The sequence below is a fragment of the Pteronotus mesoamericanus genome, unplaced genomic scaffold (genome assembly GCF_021234165.1).
Source record: "Pteronotus mesoamericanus isolate MK-2021 breed Mesoamerican mustached bat unplaced genomic scaffold, CSHL_Meso_final contig_33, whole genome shotgun sequence".
NCBI lineage: Eukaryota > Metazoa > Chordata > Mammalia > Chiroptera > Mormoopidae > Pteronotus > Pteronotus mesoamericanus.
This window is the reverse complement of record NW_026555135.1, coordinates 5,785,159-5,809,089: the sequence shown is the minus strand read 5'-3', so window position 1 is coordinate 5,809,089 and position 23,931 is coordinate 5,785,159. Positions and strand designations below refer to the sequence as shown.

Genomic DNA, 23,931 nt, shown 5'->3' with positions numbered 1-23,931 from the left:
TTCCAATTGCATTGCTAGAGACTTAAGAAACAGAATTCAATCAACAAATATATTAAACTCCTCCTGTGCACCAGGAAATATAGATATCACACAACAGAAATAGTCCCTTCTCTAGGGTTGACTACAGTCTAGCAGAAAAGACACTAATAAAACAATTCGAACAAAGAGGGTTATGATAGGGGAAGTCCAGGGGCCACTTAGCAAGGAGATCTGCCAAATTCAGGCAGGACCTTATAGACTAAGATTGTGAACTTTTATGTAAGTGAATGAGAAAGGCAGTGAAGGTTTTTAAAAGAAGGGTAATGACTTGATGGCATTTGTGATTTGGAAGGATCGATCTGGCCGTATGTTAGAAAAGAGCTGAAGAGGAACATTTAGGAACAAGGAGGCCAATTAGACTGTTGTGTTTTGTTTTTTTTTCCCTAGGTAAGAGATGATAGTGACCTTGTCTAGAGAAAAGTACCAGAGGACCAGAAAGAGAACCATAAAGAAACAGGGCATGTTGATACCTAAGAGGTGGATGTATTGCATAGTCCCTTAACTAAAAAATAAACGTCAAGAATTCTGAAAGTCTTCTAGTCATACCTGATGCTAGCTTCAAGGGGGAGGGGTTCTTCATAGGCTTAAGCAGGCAGTTGAAGATAAAGTGGTCCCTTGTCATTTAAAGGGCATCATTTCTTTTGAAAAGCTTAGCCCTTCTCTAAACCTTAAAATTACATTATTTTGGCTCAACAAATACCTGGTGTGAGTCCTTTCAGAAACGGTTGTTAATGTCACTTGGGCTCTCTGAATTATCAATGAGTTTTAGGGTTTGTGGAATTAAGGAGCTTCAGTAGTGGGCAAGGATAGACATAGTGCTTTAAGAAAGTCAGCCAGTCACCCTGACCGGTGTGGCTCAGTGGTCTGGGCGTCATCCCAGTCAGAGCACATGCCTGGGGTTCAGGCCAGGGCCCTGGTCAGGAGCATACAAGAGGCAACCAATCCATGTTTGTCTCCTCTTTTCCATTCCCTTCCCCTCTCTCTGAAAATAAATAAAATATTTAAAGAGGAAGAAGAATAAGAAAGTCAGCCAGTCACCTCAGAGGAGGCTTCCTCTTACTGGCTAATGGGATGTGATTATCCCAGAAGCAGATTGCTGCATGAGGACAAACCTCATTCAGCCCACAGGTACTCAGGGTCCCTCCGAACCCCTGAAAATCTGATAGGAGAGTGCAGACCCTCGGGGCGTAACCTGGTCCATTTAAAGAAACTGACTGTGGATAAAGTGTTCCCGTGATTTCCCGTGCGGAGCTTTCCCTCCGGGAGGACACCTGCTCCTCCAGGCAGTTTCAGAGCAGTGCAGAATGCACACACCAGGCACTGAGGGCTAAGGTGAGCTCATTGCAGCAGGGATTCCCAAAGTGGGCTTTGAGGGATGGAGTGCTCCCCATTTCTGCCAATGGTTATGGGGGAAGGAATTCTGAGGTCAAATTGGAAAATGTCCTGATTGTCTCATCATCAGGTTTCTTTATTATAAAACCTCTCAGAGCCTTTGACGTATTGAGTGTGACTTTCTAGGATAAGACTATAGGATGCAATGTTTTCCAAACTTATTTGATCACAGAAGCTTGTTTTTGAAGACCTCTTAGAAGTGGTATTCCACAAAATTTACCCCAGAAAGTATTGTCTGAGATATAAGACCCACTTTAAATCCTTCCTGGAACAAAGTAGGGTAAGTAGAATACAAAATCCTTGAGATAAGGGGATGTCTCATCTCTGCCTGCCCTACCATTCACACAGATCTTGCATCCAGTAGGTGCTAAGTAAAGTTTGTTGAAATGAAGAACAAAATCATCAGATCTGAAGTTGCTTTGACCTTCTTGCTGGGTTGCTTACACTGGAAGGACCTAACAGATCACCTCATTCAAACTCTCATTTTATAGATGAGGAAGCTGAGTCCAGAAAAGGAAAAACAACTTTCCTAAGATCCCACAACTTAGGCAGGCAGCACCAGAGCCTAGGTCTCTTGTGACACTCATTGACCATTTCAACAAACATGCACTGAGTGTCTTGCAAGGCATGAATTAGGCCCCAAGTCACCTTTATGGAGTTTACATTCTAATGAAGGTAGTAAGGCATTAAACTAATTGCAAAATTAATCATTTAAATATACTTGGGACCATTGCTCTCAGGGAAAAGGGCAAGGTGCTAGGAGAGCATGAAATGGTGGCCCTGGACTGGGACACATGGCCCTGAATCCATCTTGCTGTCTGCCACGCAGCTGCATGCTGATCCCCATGTCACTGGGCTTGTCTGAGATCTCTGGCGAGGTTTGCATTTATGAGGTCCATAGCTTTTGACCCGAATGTTGACACAGTTTGAGCAGGCAAAAGGTTATTTTCTGGTTTGTGAATTTCTTAGTGAAGTTATGCAATATCAAAACAAGTAAATCCAATTTACTAATAATAATAGCAGCTATCATTTATTGAATACCTACTTACATCACCCACTGTGCCAAATAGTTGATATACATTATTTCATTAATCTTCTTAACAACTATTTGCATTAGGTATTACCTCCATTTTACAGATAAGAAAACTGAGGTCTGGAGAGTTAAATAATTTGCCAGTCATCCCATATGTAGTAAGTAAAATGGTGGTGCTGGAATTTGAACTGAGGTCTGTCCAGCTCCAAAGTCCACGCTATATTACAACACATGGTTTTTAAAAAATGTTTAGGATTAAATATTGTGAAATTGTAACTGCCATAGAAAATCAGGATCTGAAAGATATAACAAAGTAGTTCAGTTCAGAAATAACATGTAAAATGTGTAGCACAGTGGCATAGACATTTAGTCATTGTCATTACTGTCCTGAGGCACCTAAATCAGGGTTGGCAAACTGCAGCCCACAGACCAAATCTGGCTTATCACATTTTTTTAAATAAAGTTTTATTGGAACACATCATGCTCATTCATTTATAAATTGTATGTGGTGGTTTTCAAGCTACCGTGACAGAGTTAGGTAATTGCAACAGAGACCTTATGACTTACAAACCTAAAATATTTATTATCTGGAACTTTATAGAAAAAGGTTGCTGACTCTGATCTAAATAGCTGCCTCAGTTTTCTATTTTGCCTTTCTATAAGCCCTACCTGAGGTTATGGGAAACAACCAATGATATCACTCAAAATAGTAGATAAAAGTAAATAGAAGACTCAAATATTGTGTTTGAGCTATGAGTCAGGCTTTGTTTATCACTCCTACGTAATCTTATATAATCTTCCCAACAACCCCATTCTATAAGTTGACCGAAGCTCAAAGAATTAAATATTGCCTAGGTCAAACAGCCACTGAGTGGCAGAGCCAGCCTTTGATATGGTTCCCAAGCTTGTGCTACTACACAAGAGATGCTCTTTGCATTTTACAAGGGGCTACATCTTAGAGCAAGAAAAAGCAATCTACCACTCTTAATATTTGGGCCCTGTTTCATTCCAAGACTGATTTCAAATACAAATGAGGTTTTATTGACAGTAAGCCCCAGCCTGATGGACACAAATTTGAGTGGGACTAATTGAGGAATGAGAGAGTCTGTAATTATTTAGATCAGAAGAGGTGGCTGATGTTGGCCATCAAATTAGAATGCCTGGGTAGTCACCTGCACGTCACGGCCCTGCTCCTGCGCTTTTGCAACCGCTTTCTCAGTCACTTTTGGATGGCAATGCTGGTGGCATCTCACCTTTCCCAGCAGACTTCTGCTGTGCAAAGACATCGTAGCCTACACTTGCTTCTAAACTTCTGGAGGAAGCCCTCCTAGGCTTGTTGTACACACTCAATAAATGTTTCTTCCACTGAATGGAAAGCACAGTGGCCAGATCAATTGATTGCTTGCTATGTGAACATCTCATATAAATGAGCATGGTCTTTTCTTTTACTTTGTATTAGCAGTCAACTATCAAAAGTTTTAAACACTGAAGTTTTAGATTCTAATTGATTGGCCATTTAGTGAATGCCTACCTTGGCCTAGGCCTTATATGAGACAGCGACATTCACATTTGTCCTATTTAAGAATAATGGGTCGATTTTCAGTTATTTCATGGCAGAAAATTCAGTATGCAGCCATACTTGTTGCAGTTCGCTGCTCATAATAATAAATGTTCATCGATGACAGAGTGCTTTCACATCTCTACCTTTCCCTGGGACTGAGCACAGGCGGAGAGAAGACATGAACGCTTGCCAGGGAAAGGTGGTTTTTTGATAGCTCCTCTGAGAAAGGGGTTGGCAGGTTTGTTAAAATGGGGACTTGAATGAAAACAAGTGGCAAAATATAAACTGAAGTGAACCAAGTAATTTAACAGATTCTCAGACATAGATTTCTGAGCAACACACTCAGAAAGGGGGATTTGAAAAGGGGGTCATCAAAAACCTGTAAATCTATTTGAATAGTAATAAAAACTCCCCACCTTATGATACAGTCAAAGCAGAACCAAAGCAGAGTCTAAATACTGCTGGACCCTTCTTGATTAAATCATGCGCAGCCCTCTCAGACAGATGGCCGCTCCTGTGTTAGGTTCCCACCATATTTTGTACATCTCCCTTAGGATACTTAGCAGTGAAATATTTTGCTTATACAAATCTGTCTCCTTTCATAAGCTACATGCTTCTCAGGAATAAGAACTAGATCTTATTCATCTCTGTACCTCCAGTGCTAGCACAGAGAAGATGCTTAATAAATGACAGACAGGCAGGCAGATGTACAGATGAACAAAGTTTGGGAAGGGCAGTCTGCCTGTGTCTGCATTTGCAGTTGCAGGCAGCCTTGGGTTGTCTCGCTCATGTCAGTCATCAGGGCTCCTCTGGGTGTAGAGCCCTTGTTAGTGGCTGCAGATAAGTTGGGAAGAAAAAGACCCAAGGACTCTTCCTCAGAGCAAAGACAGTTGTTTAGCAGAAAAATAGGACAAAATAAATGAAAAGCCTAAGGTCTGATACAGTTGATCTAGTAACAAGAGCTGGGAAAAGGTATAGCCTTTAGAAGAGGACTCAGAGGTGCTGAGGGGATATGAGGAATAAACAGAAATGGTTGTTTTGTCCCAAATAGCTGCCACATACAGGAAAAACAAGACTAAACAAGGAGCGAGGATCAGACAGAAAGCACCACTGGTCAGACTCCAACAGGCCTATGTCCACTGACTCCCACTCTAGAATCCTGGTCATTTTTGAAAGGGGATTTTAGATGCAGAAGGTGTGGGTTTCAGACCTGTCCCTGCCACTTCTGACTTTGCCACCTCCTGACTGTGCAGCTTTAGCAAGTTCTCCACTCTGGGTCCAGGTTGCCTCTTCGGAGAAGTGGCAGTTCCTAATGACACCAGCCTCCCTGGGTGCTTAGGACACCGATGTGCTGATGGATGTGAAAGCATTTTCTCAGTTGGCAGGTGGAGCGTGAGTGTGTGTGAGTACACTTGGCCATGGACAATCAGAACTCAATTCCATGTGCTTTGCCTTGCAGAGGGTTGCCCTGGGTTGTGCAATGGCAACGGCAGATGCACCTTGGACCTGAATGGGTGGCACTGCGTCTGCCAGCTGGGCTGGAGAGGAGCTGGCTGTGACACGTCCATGGAGACCACCTGTGGTGACAGCAAAGACAACGATGGAGGTAGGGCTGTGGCACCCATGAGCCCCATGCAGCTCTGGGTTGGGGGAGGCTCCAGGTGGACAGTGGTCACGACTGAGTTAACAGGCGACCGAAAGACCAGCTGGCCAATCAGGGAGGCCTACAGGGAAGGCATAAAACTATGCATGTGATCTAAGAAATGAGTACACATCATTAGTTGTTCCATTTGAATTAATTAAAAATAAGTAAATAAAATTAATTGCCATCCAACACGAAGTGCAGAGGAGAAAGCATATGGAATAAAGAATTTTCTAACAATTCAACAGTAGAATAAGTTTTCTGACAAAGCGATGAGATCCCTTTCACTGGAAGTGGACAAGAAGAGGCCATCCAGTTCTGTATCAGAGGAAGTGGCAGAAAGGATGCTTCTCCAAGGTTGAGTTACCTTGGGTCAGTGTTCCATCTCCTCTGATTGTGGTGGTAATCCTCACCAAGCACATTGAGGCCATCACCTTCTGCCCCTGTGAGCTTGTCATAGAATTTTTCTTTGCTGTTGGATTTTTTTTCCTAAGTGCTGGATAGTCAAAACCCTAAGGAAGGAGAGCCTTGTTTTGTGAAACATTTATTACCTGAGAGTGAAGAGATTAGGGTTCTAAACCCAGTTCTTTGAGTCCCTGTGTATCCTTAAGCAAGTTACATGATGTCTCTGGGCCTCATCTTTCCTATTTATAGAATGACGTGGTTGGATCATGAGGACCATTCCAGCCCTTACATTAGTGCTAGAATCAGCCCTCATCTTTCTGTTGTGTAAACTTGGATGAATGCAACCATAATGTGCTCTACTTTCCCACTTGGAAGGTGAATTGATTCTTCCTGACCCCTACCAATCTTGGGGGTTACAAGGAGAATAAAAACATAGAAATATTTAAAAAATGGAAACAGTTAACCTTACTTTCTAGTGAAGGCCTACCCTTTGGCCTGGCCTAAATGTGTTTATGCAGCTCCCTCACATTTATACCAGGGACTATCAAGTATACAGCAGAATAGGAAGCCAGCAGGCCAGGAAGTTTGCATCCCACCCTTTGGGAACTTCCTTTTTGGAGTGATTCTATAATCTCAAAGCACCATAAGGATTTAAAGGCCAGTTGCGTGCTGTTGTGATTACTCTGGTTCATTTATTTGCCTTGAGCTGGCTGTAGCAACCTGGAACGGGCTGTTTCAGACTGCTGGTCTTTGTCTGAGCCAGTATTCATTCCTTCTGTTGTCTGCCTGCATCCAGGAGTTGGTCGGGCCTGTCCATCCAGGCCTCGGTCCGTGGAGTAATTGTCAACAGTAGCTCATGGGGCTGGGCCTTGGTTGCCAGGCAGAGACAGAGTGTCTGTGTTCTCTTCCTGACACCCTACAGGGTTAGAATATCCCTTAATCAATCTGAAACTTGTGAAATTCATTAATTGTTATGCTCCAGAAATACCCAGAGTTCCTATAGTAGGGGCCAGGCCCTAGGGACAAAGATGAAGAACTCTTGTCTCTGAACTCCAGGAGCTTAGATGAGTAGGAAAGACCCAAAGCTAAGTGCTAATGGATGGCCATAAGTGCTGCTATAGAGTTAGATATTGGTAGCTGTGGGAGTGGGCACACATTCACCAGGGACGTGATACCTGAGCAGGGCCGCATTTCCAGAAAGGAAAGGGCTGTCCATCCAGAGAGATCATTATGTCAAAGGCAGGCTAAGTAGGGAAAGGCACCAAGTATCCCTTGGTGGTACCAGTGGTTTTCAGGTAAGATGAAGTGCAATCATATTTGCTCTTCATAGGAAAGAGAGTTGTAGAATCTCCTCAGCAGTCATTTTGCCTGTGTAGACACAATTCTAGTGACCAAAAGGAAATTCAGGCAATAGGAGAGAAGGGCAGAGGAGCAGCACCAGGAAATCGTTCTCTTCTCAAGAGTCCAGGGTCTTGGCCAAAGCCTTCAAACAGCTATCGAACAGCTAGGCAGCAACAGAACTGCATGTCCTTGAGAAATGTGGAGAGAGGGTGCATCTCCCCCACAGCATACACACAAAAGTAGGTATATAAAACAAGGTTCATTCATTCTCTAATGTAAAACATAATCCCAGTGCTTCCTCTGTTACTATCCCTCAAAGCCAGCCCTCCCAGCACTAGAACTCACCTGTGTTTACATGGCGGGGGGGACCATAGCCCCACAGCTTTGGTGGGAAAAAGTGGGAAACAGGGCTGATCCAGACCCCAAAGGAACACAGCTTCCTCCAGCTGCTCCGACAGATGAACCAGCAGAGCTAGAAGAGAACAATCAGAAAATCCCCTAATTTTTGCTTACATTTATGAAGCATGTTATAGGCTGAAAGGTACTTTTACTTTTTAGAAAAGCCATGTAATAGCAGCACTGTAACCTGAGTTCATTCACTTACTCAACGAATGTTAACTGAATGTCTGCTCTGCATCTGGTCCTGTCCTGGGTCATGGGGCTTCAGAGACAGATAAAACACAGTCCCTGCCCTTGTGAAATTCACAGCCTGACGGGAGAGAGAAACAACATGCAGGAGCAATGCAGGGGAATTGTTGCTGTGATGAAGGAGCACCCACTCATTCAGCCGATACAATCAAATGCTGGGATACCCCACCAGGAACTTGATATGGTCCCACTCCTATGAGTTTTCCCGTCTAGTCAGGAAGACAACCCATGGGTCATCATGATCGGGAAGACAACTACCTGGGGAGACCAGATTACTGAGGGGGCTCAGCCTTGGGTTCTCAACTGTGAAATGAGGACTGTGTCACCTCAGGGCCCTCTTGGTTCAGTGGCCTCTCCACCCCTTGGGGCAATCCAGAGGAAGGTGCAGGGAGTCCCTGCTTTGTGTGATGGCGCAGATGAAACAACCATGCCAGCAAAGACACAGCCCTCCCCGTTGGCTTCTCTATCACTCTGAGTCCTGGCCAAATGGGGATGGTGTTAGTGTAGGGAAAAACAGGGCGGGCTGCACAGGGCAGCACAAGAGTGAGCTGTGCTTAACTCTGGGCTGTTTTCAGTTGAGTCAAGCATACATTTGTTGGGCTCCTGCTGTCTACAAGTCTCCATGCTCCTTTCTAAGGGGATATAAAGACCAATGAACATGGCCTAGTCTTTCTCCTTCAGGAAGCTCACAGTCATTTGGAAGAAATGGTACCCAAACAACTAAATCGAATGGAGGAAGAATGAAATAAGTGCCTTTATTTCAGCCATAATGTGGGACGCAGTATAATCCCAAATAAATAAGTCAGGTTGGAGGGAAGCAGTGTTAGAGGCCTGCTGAGTGATTGTTCTTGGCTCCTATGACCCAGGGGCTTGGAGTAGGAATTAGCAGTGTTTAATGTCAAGTAACAGGACTGGAAAAGACAGAAAACATCGACTCCAGCTCCTTCCTTCTACTTCCCTGCACATTCCAGCGAGGGAATGTGACGTCATTACTCTTTGCAACAGAACAGATGGACCTGGAGAGCATTATGCTAAGTGAACTAAGCCAGTCAGAGAAAGACAAGTACTATATGATGTCACTCATATGTGGAATCTAATGAACAATGTAAACTTAACAAAGTGGAGACAAACTTATGGATACAGAGAACAGACTGATTGCTGTCAGAGGGGAGGGGGCTGGGCCCTAGGTGAGAAGGATGAAGGGATTAAGCAAAGGAAAAGAATAAGAATCATGGACACAAACAGTATGGTGATTGCCAGAGGGAAGGAGGATGAGGGGGAGGTAGGAGAGGGTAAGTGAGGTATAAATGGTAATGGAAGGAGACTTGACTTGGGGTGGTAAACACACAATACAATATACCAATGATGTATTACAGAATTTTACATGTAAAACCTACATAATTTTATTAACCAATACACCCCAATAAATTCAGTTAAAAAAAACTCACACAGAAAGTCATTAACACAGCCTGGACTGAGACCCAAGACTCTTGAGCCATTCCACGTGGCCCTGTGAACCTAGAACACTTAACCTTCTCCTAGTGATTGATTTACTCTCCTCCCAGAAGTGTAGTGTGAGTACTTGCTTGAATTTAAATAGGCTGCAACAGTATCACAAAGCCAACTGGAATCTGAGATGCATAACTTGAATGTCATCTTACAAGTTTGCAGAGCACTTGTGCATCCACCTAGCATCACTAGGAAGTTCGTAATATTATTAGCCCCTCACTATTTCCTTATGATGAGGAAACCAGGGCCTAGCGAGCAGAAGTATTTTGTGCAGGTCTCACAGCCTGCAAGGGGACATTGCTGCCCTAGTTTGTGAGGTCTGGCCACATTAGAGCATTTCAGTGTACCCAGACCTCAGACTTGTGGCTCTACCATAAACTCAACTATGGTTCTTTAAGATATCTGAGAACTCCTGGTTTTTCTTCTTTCCCAATTTGCTAGGCTTAAAGCAATCCTTTCCAAATTAAACCTGAATTTCAAGCCTCATTAAGAATGCAGTTGCAGTGTTTTCAAACTATGAGACCAGAAAAAAAAAGTTACACAATATGGCCAAGTTGGGTTTAGCATTATTGTTTTGTTTTTGTTTTCCTTTATGGTTGTTGTCTAGATTTAAAAACAAAAAACAGACCCTGAATGGATGTCAGTGGCTCCCAGGCTCCTGAACCCTTGCCAGGGGTGCCCTGTTAATCTTAAATGCCTCCAGATTTCACCCAGGGTTCGGTAGGTGGGAGGGACCAGCAGGGCAGGCAGGCACCAAGGCCCTGACTCTCCAAGGCGAACCCCTCAGTGTGCCCCTCTTGGTGGAGAAGGCGTGCCTGTCCCGTTGTGCCTTTAATCAAGCCCAGTATGAAGTGCCGTAATGTGCATCTTCTCATTTGTTACACGCAGACTTTCTGATGGGGATGCTCCTTTCGTGCCCATTTCAGAGATGGTGAAACTGTGCCCAAACACGCTAGGTGTCTATAAACTAAGGATAATAATGCCTACCTTGCAAGGTTGCTGTGATTATAGGCTGAAATATATTACAGGTGATATATTTGAAGTGTCTGAGAGGCAACATAGCACAACGATTGAAAGCAGGGAATCCATATCCAGGTTGGATTCATGTCCTGGCTATGCCATTTGCCGGTGCATGACCTTGAATGAGTCATTCACCGTCATCACCTGCAAATGTCAGTTCTATTTCTACTGCTTTCCACCTATAATCACAGCAATGTGATGTTTATTATGAAATAACTATACATATTTATATATAAATAATCATTCCTAAACACTGAAATTATACGCTATAAAATTTTACATTCTAATTTTTTTCGCTTACAATTATACTGTTTTTCTCCATATAATGTACTGTAACTTTTTTTATTTCTCAATTAAAATCTGTATTTTAAACTGTCATATGCTCATTGATAGAAGGGAAAAAGTATCGAATATATGCAATGCAAAACAATAGCCATGGTTTAGAGAGAATCCCGAGGTTCCAGGCGCTATGCTGGACTCTACTCATGATCACCAGCCCTCGCCCCACTTGCAAGGCAGGCATTTACATGTAGGGGAACTGAGGATCCGTGAGCTGCAGTGCCTTGCTCAAAGTCACACAGCGGGAGAACCAGGATAAAGATGGAACCAGTGTTTAAAAAGAACCCAGAATAAAAAAGTCACTGGAGCTTAACCAGACCCCTTTTGATAAAGAATCTTTCATAAGCCCCAAGGTATGATCATTTCTTTAGGCAGCGCTGGTCCCATGAAAAATAATCACAGATTGCAATTCAGATAATTGATAGATGCGGGCTGGATGGAGAAACCTCAGAAAAACTAAGAACAAAGCTCTCTGTCCATTCTTCTGTTTGTCTCCCGTAGCTGGGACGGAGAATTCACACAAAGCCATAGAATTTGTTCACCTTTCAGACTATCTCTAAAACCACGTTTCTTGTGATAAGAGATGAGAGAAATTGACCTTTAAAAATCCTGTGTTCTAAGGGACAGATAAAGATTTTGCAAGCCTTTTCAAAGAAGGCAGAGAATTTATTATAGTAAATGACAAAAACTTCTCCCAGATGTATACAGAAGAAGAGGCTCATTCCGCCCCCCACCCCTCAGGGCCTCCCGCATGCTGCTCACAGCCGGTAAAACAGCTCTGTGGCCAGACTGCAGACAGCAGTGAGATGAGGTTGGCTGATGAGCTGTGGAGTGGAGGAGGGGTTTCGCCTGCAGAGAGACAGATGGACTTGTTATACACTGTCCGCAGGACTATCAATTTAAGGAACCACGCAAACAACTCTGATGCAGAGTACACTAGCCCACAAATATCCCCAACCTGCCCCAGCCCCATTTTCCTTTTGGCTTCTTCTTGTCCATCCTTCTAGTCTCTGTTTAAGCATTCTCCCTTCCAGGAAATATTCCAGCCCCCAAGCCTGAGTTGGGTTCGCACCATTGGCCTTCCTGAGCACCCCCCTCGCCCCCAACCGCCGCTTCCTTCTTTCCCAGCACTCTGTTGTCTCTATCTGACCAACCAAACTGAATCCTTTAGAGACACGACTGTTTTATTCTTGTCTGTCCAGTGCCCAACACAGGGCCTGCCAGCCACATGGCAGGTGCTAAAAGAACAGAACAGGTCTGCCCCCTGTGCCTGCTTTCTAAGGAGAGGAGCAGGTTCTTCCAGAGAGGGGTGGATTCATCACATCCCATGGCCCTCAGTGGGCCCTGCTGGAATGATCAACTTGGGATTCTCACATAATCGTTCATTCATTTTTTTCCACTCATTCCACAAATCCAGTGCTTTGTGTGCAAAGCGCTCTGCCATGCATTTGGGATACAGAAATAAAAAGGTCAGTTCCTGCCCTCTGTGGAGTGGGACAGGATAGAGAAATAGACCTAACAGCTGGATTTGGAGAAAGATAAGGGAGCAGATTCTCAACTCTGCCATTTTATTAGCAGTCATGACGACAGGTAAATCACTTAACCTGAGCCCCAGCGTCCTCATGTGTAGAGGTGGGAAGGCTAGCTGACCACCTTCGGTAGGGCTCTCATGCACACCTCTCACTCTCTGTGAAAGCAACAGCAGGCAGCCAGCCGGCCACCGGAGAAGAAGGGCCCATGGTATACAAAGGCCAGAAGGTGGCTGTCAGGCAGGTGAGCCTCAGAGGCTGCCCATTGACCTTCCACTTTGCAGACGAGGACACTAACGTCAGACAGGGAGGGGAGTTGCCCAATATCACCCGCAGCTATTAAGATCACAAAATGAGCAGACAGCCACTTCTGGTCAGGACTGCAAGTGATGGCAGAGGGCTTCACCCAGCGCTGTGCCCCTGCAGCTGTCTGCAGAGGGGACTCCAGGGACAGCCATAGGAATGGGAAGGACACCAGAACTTCTTTGAGTTAAATTACGCACTTCCTCTTCCCAACTTAGGGACCTTTCGGCAACCCTGAGAGTGTGGCAGAGCTTATTCTCTCAGCTTTACACCCTTAAATTACATCTCAGACATATGAAAGGACATGCCCAAGGTCTTGGAGCCGGAGAGGAGAGTGGCCAACCCAGGGAGAGAACTCCGGCTTCTAGCTTGGATTTTTTTTCTCCCACATACTCCTGCCCCTAGTTTTTAAGGTCATTTGACACCCACCAGCAGGGTAGGTGCTAAGGGATGCAAGAGGAAATGGTATGGTCCTCATCCTTAAGTTGATAGCACGCAGATGGAAATGTTAGCAGAAACCAATGCACCGTGCAGCATTTCAGCATGGGGCAGGGGGTCCTCAAGCTCAGGGGTCACAAGCACATGACCCACTTTGGAATGTGCATTTAATGACCCATTGACCTGGCCCCCTTTCATCTTTTTTTTCCTCCCTCCTTCTCGCATGCCCCCTCCCTTTCTTCCTCCTTCCCTTCCTTCTTTTCTTTCTTCCTTCTTCCCTTCCTTCCTTCTTCTTTTCTTTTTTTCTTTCTTTCATCTTTCTTTTCAGTTCCTATTCTGCCTTTTCCTGGCCATTTCCTTCCCTCTTCTCTTTGCCCTCCTCTCCCACTGGAGTTCACTGCTGAATGTGGACTTGTGTCACCTCTCCCAGCCCAGCCTCTAGGAGCCTGAATTTCTGACATTTCTTCTGCTCCTCTTCACTTCCATCAAAAGTCAGATGTTAAGAGTTTAGGAGGATTTTACTGAAAACTTGAAGGTGCCCTGGCTGAGTAACTCAGTTGGTTGGAGCATCCTCCCATACACCAAAAAGGTTGCAGGTTCAATTCCAAGTCAGGGTATATATGGGAGGCAACTGATAGATGTCTCTCTCTTTCTCTCTCTCTCTCTCTCTCTCTCTCTCTCTCTCAAATCAGTGAAACATATCCTTAGGTGAGGATTTAAAAAAAATTTTTTTAAATAAAAGAAAACTTGAAGGAAATAGAGGAACATTCTCTTTTCCTATTGGTGTGTTTGGGGTTTTGGGGGGGGTTTCTGTGTGTTATGTTTTTCTGCTGTAATAATGAGGGTCTCACAATGGGTATAGCAAATATATGAAACATGGACATTTTATAAGTTAACCAACTTGTGTGTACAATTAAGTGAAATATGAAGTGCTTGGGAAATGTAAATGTTCCCAGACTGGCCAAAACCAGAGAATTTCAAAAACTATATATATTGATGTATTCCTAGTCTACCCCAAAATTTACTTTTCTGTCCCCAAAGCATACTTTTTCCTCTCAATATGACTCTTCTAAAATTGTCTTCTATGTCTAAGAAAGTGAAACTGGAAGATTCTCTCTTGCAGTAGAGCAGTCATACACCCTGTTGCAGGCTGCCATGGGCTGCATTTGAAAACATAAAGAGGGGCTTGCCCTGACGGGGTGGCTCAGTTGGTTGGAGCATCGTCCCATACACCAAAGGTTGTGGGTTCAATTCCCGGTCGAGGCACACACACCTAGGCCGTGGGTGTGATCCCTGGCTGGGGTGTGTGGTACGTAGAGGAGACGACTGATGGATGTTTCTCACGTCAATGTTCCTCTCTCACATCAACGTCTCTGTCTCTCTCTTCTTCTCTCTCTCTCTCTACCCTCCCCCACGTCCTCTCTCCTCCCACCCTTCTTCTCTCTCTAAAATCAATGAATGTATACTCAAGTGAAGACTAAAAATAATAATAATAAATAAAAAATAAAGAGGGGCTTGCCTGAAAACTGGTCTTATAAATTGAGCCTTCGATAAGAACTTTATGGGCCTTACTCATTTTTAAAATATGTACGATCATTTAAATATGATTGTCTCTATAGCAGAGGTTTAGCCCACATTTACTACTTAGCAAATATTTGCTGAATGATTAGGGAGCATCAACATCAGAAGGTGTAGGCAGACAGAACTCTCTGCCTGGCATTAATCACTTACCTGCAAAGTATACTGTGAACAATTCCCCAGCCCCAGGATCTCTCATAAGAGTGCTGTTTGTGTAATGTCTCCGTTTCAGAGGACCTTAATTTTCAAGTCCCCTGAGTTCTCTACTATCCTGATGTACTGGTATGTTGTTGCTATGGCCATGTTTATTTAATTCGGTTCTCCCAGGCCAGACTGCGTCCAAGCAGGACTGCCCAGAAATGTATATGTGGGGCACGGGCCACCCCAGGGCCCAATGGCAGGTCTTTTATCAAAATACCTGTTCAACAGAAGCGCCTGGCCAGAAGCTAACAGTAACGATTATTTATCAAGCACTTAGGTGCTGGTCATCATGCTAAGTACTTCCTATCTGTGATCTCACCCAATCCTCCCAGCATCTCTATGAGGAGATCTGATCATTCATTTTACAGATGGGCAAACTGAAGCTCAAAGCCCTTGCTAAGACTTTCATTTCAAACAAGATGGCCAACTAGATCATCACAAAGGCCCACTGACCACAAGAAACAACAGTTTGTTTTTTAAACCTACCGCTGAATTTGTTTTTAAAAAGGGAAAAAAAAAAACCCAGATGTGGAGGAGCCCATATTCCAGGAGCAAGAATGGAGGTGAAAGCTAGAGCAGTGGATGCTGGGATCCTGACATGAGTTGGAGAGCCCCGCTCTCCAGGAGCTCGTGGTCTCGGGAGGGAGACAAAGTCAACGTTACAGTAGCAGGGAGATGAGTGCCGTGAGGGAGGTCGCCCAGGCGGCCACCAGGAGAGCAGCATTCCAGCCAGACTCAGGAATTTGTGTTTCCCACCTAAGAAATTGTTCCAAAAAATTTCTTCATGACTCAAAAACCTTTCACACTTCACCAAGAACAGAGTTCAGATTTCTGAGTCAGCTTCTTCACTGACCGACTATGAGACCGTGACCAAGTTACTGTACCATTATGAGCCTCTGGTTCTTTCTCTAATATGAGGGTGATGAGGACAACTGAGAGAGCTGGAAAGACTCTGTGACACTTCCCTTCTGAATATTCCTTGCAAAGCACTTAGCACAATGCCTGTTGCTCAGTAAGCAGCAGCTGTGATCATCATCATCATCATCATCATCATCATACTTATATTAAAAGTATTAATAGCAATAATTCCTGGACATCCAAGGTGCCACAGAGCAGAGTGTTTATAAAGAGGTAAAAGACTGGCTTCCAGGGACAGGTTTGGTGGTAAACAAGTGTAGGCAAGAGCTAATAAAATTTCAAATTAGCCATGACTTTTCACGGCCCTTCAATTGTGCTAGCTGATTTAATGGTCAACGTCCCTGCTCCCTGGGATTGAATAATGGACCATTTCTGCCCACTTATGGATGCAGCAGCTGAATCTGTCATGCTAACATCAATAGCAGAATGCAAATAACCCTCAGCTCGGGCTATAATTATGTGTTTAAGCAATGTCTGACAGGGCAGCACGAGAAAGTATGATGGAGCTTGCTGACTGCAGGAGAAGACAGGTACTTTGCAGGCAGTTAGCTGGTGTATCTGGGAAGTGGGACAGGAGCCCCAAGTTAGGACCCAGGACTGTGATGGGGTGACGAGAGACCTGTCCACATCTCAGGATGAATCTGGCAGGTGAGCAAACAAAAGACAAATAGCCCTTCACTTTAGTGAACCTGTTCTAGGGTCAGGATCGGGAAGAGGAACTCCGCCTTATTTGGCAATAACTGAATGCCAGGTACTCTGCTAGACGTGGGGACGTACTCATTTGTGTAACAAATACTTGTGTGACACTTAAGTAAGGCTGCCCAGAAATGTATGTGTGGGGAGAGGGATACTCTAATAATCCCCTTGTGAGAGATGTGATAAACTGAAGCCAGAGACCTTAGGTAACTTGCCCAAGGTCACACAGTTTAAGTTTCAGAGCCATTTGACCCCAAACAGTCTGGCTCTGGAATGCATACTCTTTGCCATTGTGCTGCCTTCAAGGAGGGTGTAAGGCCTTGGATATGGGGAAATCAAGTAAATTGTCTGAGGCCGTGACACCCCTGAGGTAAGTAAGGAGGTTTAGGAGTGCAGCACATATGCAGTCGCAGTCTGGTGGGCAGCAGACCCCCAGAGGCAGAAGTGAGGGAGGCATGTCAGTGACGGGACTGGGGCTCAGCGTGAGGACAGAAACTCAGTCTGGAACTTGAACTTCAGTCTCTGAGCCTCATTGATCTTCCCACCATACCACACTATTCATTAAATGGAATAAAGATAATGGTTTTCTGGCATTTATGGACTATCATTTGTTTTCATTTCTTGATTCATTTGTTAATTCATTCAGTTATTTCACGTTCATGTTTTAAACACCCATACCAAGTGGTAGGGATAAAACAGAGATACCAGAATAGGGTCTATGCCCCCAGAGTGATGCGGAAGTGTGTCCAAAACCACAGCCTCATAAGCAAGAGAGGCAGAATTTGATCCTGCCCCCTTAGACTGTTCTCTGCCTACAAAGCACACAGACTACAATCCTGAGCTTTTCTGCCCCTCACTTTAGGCAGCATCTTCTAATCCCTGGGTTTGTTATCCTTTTTAAGTTAGTCTAAAAATACCTCAGGATAATGCAAGCAAAAATCTGTGGTCTAGTGGAATTTCTTTCTTTAAGCTTTGGGAAGCTGGAAGCTGTAATATAATTTTTAGTCCTGAGGAAGTCCATCCACATGGTAAAGAGAATTCCTTGCTAATGGCAACTCGACCAGAGACTAGAAACCATGTAGTAAACCCAGAAAGCCCCTTCCCCAGAAGGCAGAGCCCAGCTGCACATACTTACCTCGCAGCTGGGAGAGACGCTGAGGGTTACGGGGCCTTCATGGCACTGCCCCGCCCTCACCCCCAAAAGCCAATCAATTGCCAGGTCTTTACCACTTACATGTCTCTCAAAACCATCCACTTCTCTCAGTACTCACTGTCAGCACTCTAGTCTCAGCAACCATTATTGTTCCCTGTGCCACCTCCACAACCACCCCCCCATGGAGCCCCCAGCATCTACCCCTTGCTTAAGACCTTTCAGTAGCTCCCATTGTCCCTCAGGTAAAATGCAAATTCTCTAACCTGCCCCTACACCCCTCCCCAGGCCCAACACAACACTCTTACCTTCTTCCCTGAACCCCTCACTTCCTGAGCCCAGCCTTTGAATTTAGCAGCTTCAGTGTTCAATGTACCCTCTTACCTCTGGGACTTCATGTATAGAATTCCTTCTATTTCTTTGAAAAAAAAAATAGCACATGTCCCCTGTACACCTACTTGTCTATTTCCCCTATGAGGCTAGTGGGTTGGGAACAGATCCGAAGCAATTGGACCTCCTTGGTGCCCAGCAAAGGCCTGGCACTTAATAAAGTTTTTAGTGAGTGGAATATATAGAAGAAGTGAATGAAGACATTGTGGACAAACATGGATGATTGAACATAGTGGTATAAACCTCATGCTCTGTCACCCCTGCAGATGGCTTGGTGGACTGCATGGACCCCGACTGCTGCCTTCAGCCCCTCTGTCATGTCAACCCCCTGTGCCTGGGCTCCCCTGACCCACTGGACATCATCCAGGAGACACAGGCCCCCGTGTCCCAGCAGAACCTGCACTCCTTCTACGACCGCATCAAGTTCCTGGTGGGCAGGGACAGCACACACATCATCCCCGGGGAGAACCCCTTTGATGGAGGGTGAGTCCATTGGGCCCCAGTTCCAGCCGTGGCTCTCTGACAGAGAACGGAATCACCTCCAGGGCAGCCTTTGGGTGGGGTGGGGAGGGAGGAAGCCAGCGGGATGGGCATCGAAGGCTCCTGATGGAATGTCAGGGGAGGCAAAGGAGAAGCCTCAGATACCCACATTTAGAAAATATGCTATCTAAGGCATTTGGAATTTTTTATGAGCAAAGTTTTGTTGCTCCTGCTCGATGATAGATGGGGAGAATGAGAAATCAAAAGTCCAGCGGGAATCTTGGATCAATACCCACTTTGCAGTCAGCTATTACTGATTCTGCAGTCTGCAGATGAGCTGAAAGGCTTTAACACTGTTCGTCCTCAGAACTAATGTCCAGAGGACCTGTTAGGCTGGGGGTGGGTCCATCTGCTGATGTCCCAGGCCGTGTGTCCACGCACTCTTTCTCAAGTTTTCAGTTGTGTCATCCACTGGACAGTGTTTTTTCCTGAGGTCTGTTTCTCACCTCAGGGCTAGAATCAGAGAGATGCATAGAACACACCCCCTGTTCATTGGTCACTCACAGTCCGCTGTTTGGGAGATAAAAAAGAGACAGTTTCAGTGTGATAAGCTAGAAATATGTCCAGGGGACTCTGGGAACATAGAGGAGGTGCTTCTGGATAGGGGGAAGGCCATTAATTAAGAACTGAGCCTTAAAGGTGAGAAATAGCTGGGCAGGGGAGGAAGAGGGTGACCCAAGGGGAGGTACAGATTGTGCAAGGACCCAGGTGCATGAAAGGGCACAGGAGCCAGCAAAAGACTGCTCTCTGTTCTTTGCTCCCCAGCTCAGGGTCTGTGAACAGGAAAAGGGTATCCGAGAAGGAGGAATTTCTAATAATTTCTTTTGAATGTCTTCCAATGTAGTAATGCCTCAGGTATGCAGAGGTTTCTCTGAAAGTCAGCATATATTAACTGAGCAGTCACAGATGTGTACCTTCCACGCTCATGACTTTTGTGCTGAGAGTTCCTGCCCTAAGGGGCGGTAGGGCAGTGATGGGGGTGGAAATGGTGAAGGACATCCTCAAGTTCTGTTTAAAGGGGGAAATTGGCAGGGCTTAGACCTAAGTTGGGTCTGAGGGATGCTAGAGATAGAAGACTTTTACTCAGGTACCTGGATAGATGCTGGTTCCTCACCAGGTTGGCGACCTGAAAGCAGAGCAGGGTTGGGAACAAGATGATGACCTCCACCTGAGCACCATAAGGACAAGGAAAGGACACACCTCAGTAGGACACCCAAGAGGGAACATCTGTTTGTAGTTCATAAGCAATTCTGGAGCTCACGCGGAGGTTAGGGCCAGAGATCTCAATTAGGAAGCCAGCTATAAACAAGCAGGAGTTGACACCATGAGCACACACAAGTTTGCTCGAGGAGAATGTGTACGGGGAGAAGAGCAGGGACCTAAGAAGGAATCAGGGCAGCCACCCTGGTAAGTGGATTATCAACCCCAGAGTGTAACTGGGACTCCAAGGGAAGTCCTCGCTACTGGGACGTGATGGAACTGGATCCCCACCAGGGCCCATGACTTCCCTGGCCTGACCCTTCCTCACAGGAGCAATGACAAGACAGCAGAGGTGAAATTGGGAAAGTGCTCTGAGCCTCACCAGAAGGGCTTGATACGAGCATGTACATGCATTCAAGCTTGAACCTTTTTAGAGATGAAGGCACTTTATATTCCAAACCCTTCAACCTACCCTGAGAATATTGAGAACCTCTGCGGTTCAGTGACCTTCCCAAATTCACAGGCCAGTCAAGGGGCAGAGCCAGAAGCAGAAATAGAGTGAGGAAAAACCTATTCTTTTGTCTTAGCCAGAAATGCTGCTTTTGTCTCTGGGTAGGAAGCTTCCTGCTGTCTTACTCAGTTGTATGATTTTATATGTATGCTTGTGGGCCTTCATGTGGTCTGAGTTCTTCTAATCAACTGGAGATGTAAATATTATTCCAACCAAGAGGAATGTTACTTGCTCAGCCTTTCTTTCCTAGACCTATTATGGAATCTGATTAGGGCTGTTGCTGGTTGGCGTCCAGTGTGGCTGTTCAGCTTAAGGGATGCCCTTATTATGCCAGTCTGACCAGTGCCAGCAAAGGCCATGTACCCCTGTATGCCCTCTGGTCACTCACCGAGCTGGCAGGTCTGACTTGCGTTAAGGGGCCTTTCAAGTCTGGAACTTGAGAATCCTGTAACGGGAGAAATGGACCTCTCAGCCGAAGGGGCGTGTATGGGCCTTGGAGTCGGGCCCACGTGTGCTTCAGATCCTGGCTCTGCCACCACTACTAGATGCTCAGCTCTGGACAAGTGGATTTATATACCAAATATGTGAGTGTCTGTCACCCCTCTGACCGAAGTCCTCCAGGAAAGGAGTGTATCATACAACTCATTTTAGCACCTAGCTGTTCAAGACAAATGTGCATAGATACTGCCTTGAACAATGAAGAAATTGAAGGAAAGCAAGGGAGAGGGAGGGAAAGAGGGAGGGATGGTAGGAAGGAGGATGGATAGATACATTATCTAGTTTACTTAATTTTACACTGCAGATTCAGAGCCCAGAGAGGTTAAATCATCTACTGAAAATCACATTACACATTAGTAGCAGAAGCAGGAGTGGAAGTCAGCTCCCACCTCATTGTTTATGTATCTGTCACCTTCAGTTAAATTACAGATGCTTTCAAAGAAGAAACCATTCAACTCTTCAAACCTATAGTACTAGACTCTAGTATTTGCTCTACAAGTGAGTGAATATTGGTAACTTCCACGTGTTACTATAAAATTTCCTTTTGCCTAACATTTTCCTGAATCATGATGTCCCTGCTCCACACTGATTTAGATTCAGACAAAACAGCTGCCTATCACTACTGAGTATCCCCAAATATATTTTTATGTAAAACAAGCCCAAGTGACTGGACACCTAGAAACAGGAGGCAGAAGATGCTTTTCTCTTTGGACTACCTCCTTGGTGTTCCATGACCTTCATCTCGGCCAGTAATACAGTGCTTATTTGAATAGTTGGGATAAAGGTTGGGTTACCAAGGTTGGGTTGTTGCTTTCTTTCATCTCACGTGAAGGAATGTGGACTAAGAGAAAGTGCCCAGAGTTTGAATTTTGGCTTTATCTCCCACTAGCTCTGTGTGACATCAGGAAAATGACTTAACCTTTATGCACCTACCTTCAATTATAAATTGGCAATAATAGCAATTATTCATAAAAGCCATTCAAAGTATTAACTAAAATATAGTGCCTGGCACAGGGCTTGGTACACAGGTGATCAGTAAATGGTGGCATTTATGACAGCAGCCTGACCTGGTGAAAATAGCACACACTTTGGAATTAGACAGACCTGGATTTAAAATCCATTGCATCCACTTTCTAGTTATGTGAATTTGGGCAAATTCTTTAACTTCCCTGAGCTCTATTCCTCATCTGTAAGAGTGGTGTAATAATGTCTATTTTTCAGGGTTGCCATGAGAATTAAATGAAAAAATATATAGGGACATAAAATTTCAATCTAATATTGAACACACAAAAAAATGCTTGCTAATTATATGATAATGGTGGTGATGATGATGAAGATGATGGTGGCGATGCTGGAAAGAGCTTCCAACAGCACCTCCTTAATTGGAAGTGAAACTTGAGAGTGCCTGCCCTCCAGGAAAGTCCACCCAGGGAGGAACCAGGATTAGATTGTCCAGTTCTTATTTGGGGGAGGGAAAAGATGGCCTTACGCCAGCCAACTATCAGCCAGGATCCTTGTTAGGGGGAAATTCGGTGGCACTTGTCCAGAGAGTGGGATTTCTGATGGGCAAGCAGACTTGACTTGCTGTCTGTATGTAACAGTAACACGGCCTGTGCCTGACAGAAAACTCTATATCCTTCCTCACCTGATATGCCATGCCACAATTTGTATAGTCAGAATGGAAGTCCATTTAATAGGTTCTGAGAAGCAGGCTGTCACCGAGAAGCCCAGCAGCATTTTTGAGCCTAGCAAGGCAAGGCGGCCCCCAGAAGTACGGCTTCTTCACTCTGCAGGTTCCCAGCTGTGCGTCTCACTCAGGGAGGGGACTCCCTATGCTTCTGTGTAGCACCTCAGCTGGTGCTAGATGTCCAGGAGCAAGGGTGGCCATCAGGGAAAGATGGGCAGCAGCTCCCCAAGGTACAAGGGGCCCAGCCGAGCAGTCTAGGCTCTGGGTGGGGCTACACCCCTTAGAGGGAAGCATAGAGCCTGACTCAGAGCTGCAGCAAAAATACTGCCAGATGGACTTAGAGTGAGGAAGGCCTCCCTCAGGAACCCTGGTTGGTTCATCTGTGTCCCCAGAGCCCAGGAATATGCCTGGCGCAGAGCAGGTGTCTAGTAGAGGTTTAATGAAGACAGTAGCTCTGACATTCTGCCATGGCTGTCCTCAGTGCCACAAAAAGTGATAAAGGTGGGAATGACTTCAGCTGATCTAAAGTAGGAGGGGACAGAGTAAGCATAGGAACCACCATCTCCAGATTAGGTGGCTTGAACACCACCCTCCTTCTATTATTTTCACTATTATTATTATCTCAATTTTATTTTATTACTTTTTCAAGCTTATGTTTTTTAATTTTTTTTATTGTTCAAATACGTTTGTCTCCCATTTTCCCACCAGCACTTTCCCCTGCCCCACCTACCCACCCCCACCCTCAATCCTTCCCCACTTTGGCTTTGTCCATGGGTCCTTTCTACATGTTCCTTGACTTAAACACATCTTTCTTTATTGGCCTGGATGCCTGGACCCCATCTGCCTGGTAAACACACCTGCCTCTCCCCTGGAATCATAGGGAGGACACAATGCAGAGTGCTCTCTATAGAAACTTGAGTGGGATGGGAAGGATCCCAAACTAGATTGTCCATACAAGGAAGACAGATAACAGGACCCAGACTGTGGAACTTGGGATTAGACAACTGGAAAAGGGAGGGCAGCTTGGGACATTTCCTCCTCAAAGAACACTCAAGGCAGCCATTTCCCTGCTATACAACTTAGGCTGTATCTCTTTTCTTGGAAAGAACTGACTGGGTTGAAAGGGCTGAACATAGGATAGACACATCACTTTAGTGAATAGTTGTGGCTTCCAGTGAGGGACAGGTAAGCAGATTACAGGAAGAGGCCTCTGACAAAAGAGACACCCCCAAGTTATTTGAATATCAATTCATAATATGTTTGGGGACACTGTATTGTGAGGGAAATAATGCGATGTTGTCAAGTCTTTCTGGGCTCCCCTAAGCCTAGTAGGTATTTACCTCACTCAAGCAAGTATTTGGGT

General features: G+C 45.1%; 1 protein-coding gene across 3 annotated transcripts in view; it reads left to right on the top strand.

Annotated features, from left to right (window-relative positions):
- Nucleotides 1–23,931, top strand: part of TENM4 (teneurin transmembrane protein 4) — a 375,996-nt gene that overhangs the window by 269,663 nt on the left and 82,402 nt on the right. For all 3 annotated transcript variants that reach the window (XM_054576340.1, XM_054576339.1, XM_054576338.1), the window contains 2 exons: nt 5,485–5,631; nt 18,399–18,615. In XM_054576340.1, the coding sequence (XP_054432315.1) occupies nt 5,485–5,631; nt 18,399–18,615 (364 nt within the window). The remainder of the gene's footprint in view (nt 1–5,484; nt 5,632–18,398; nt 18,616–23,931) is intronic.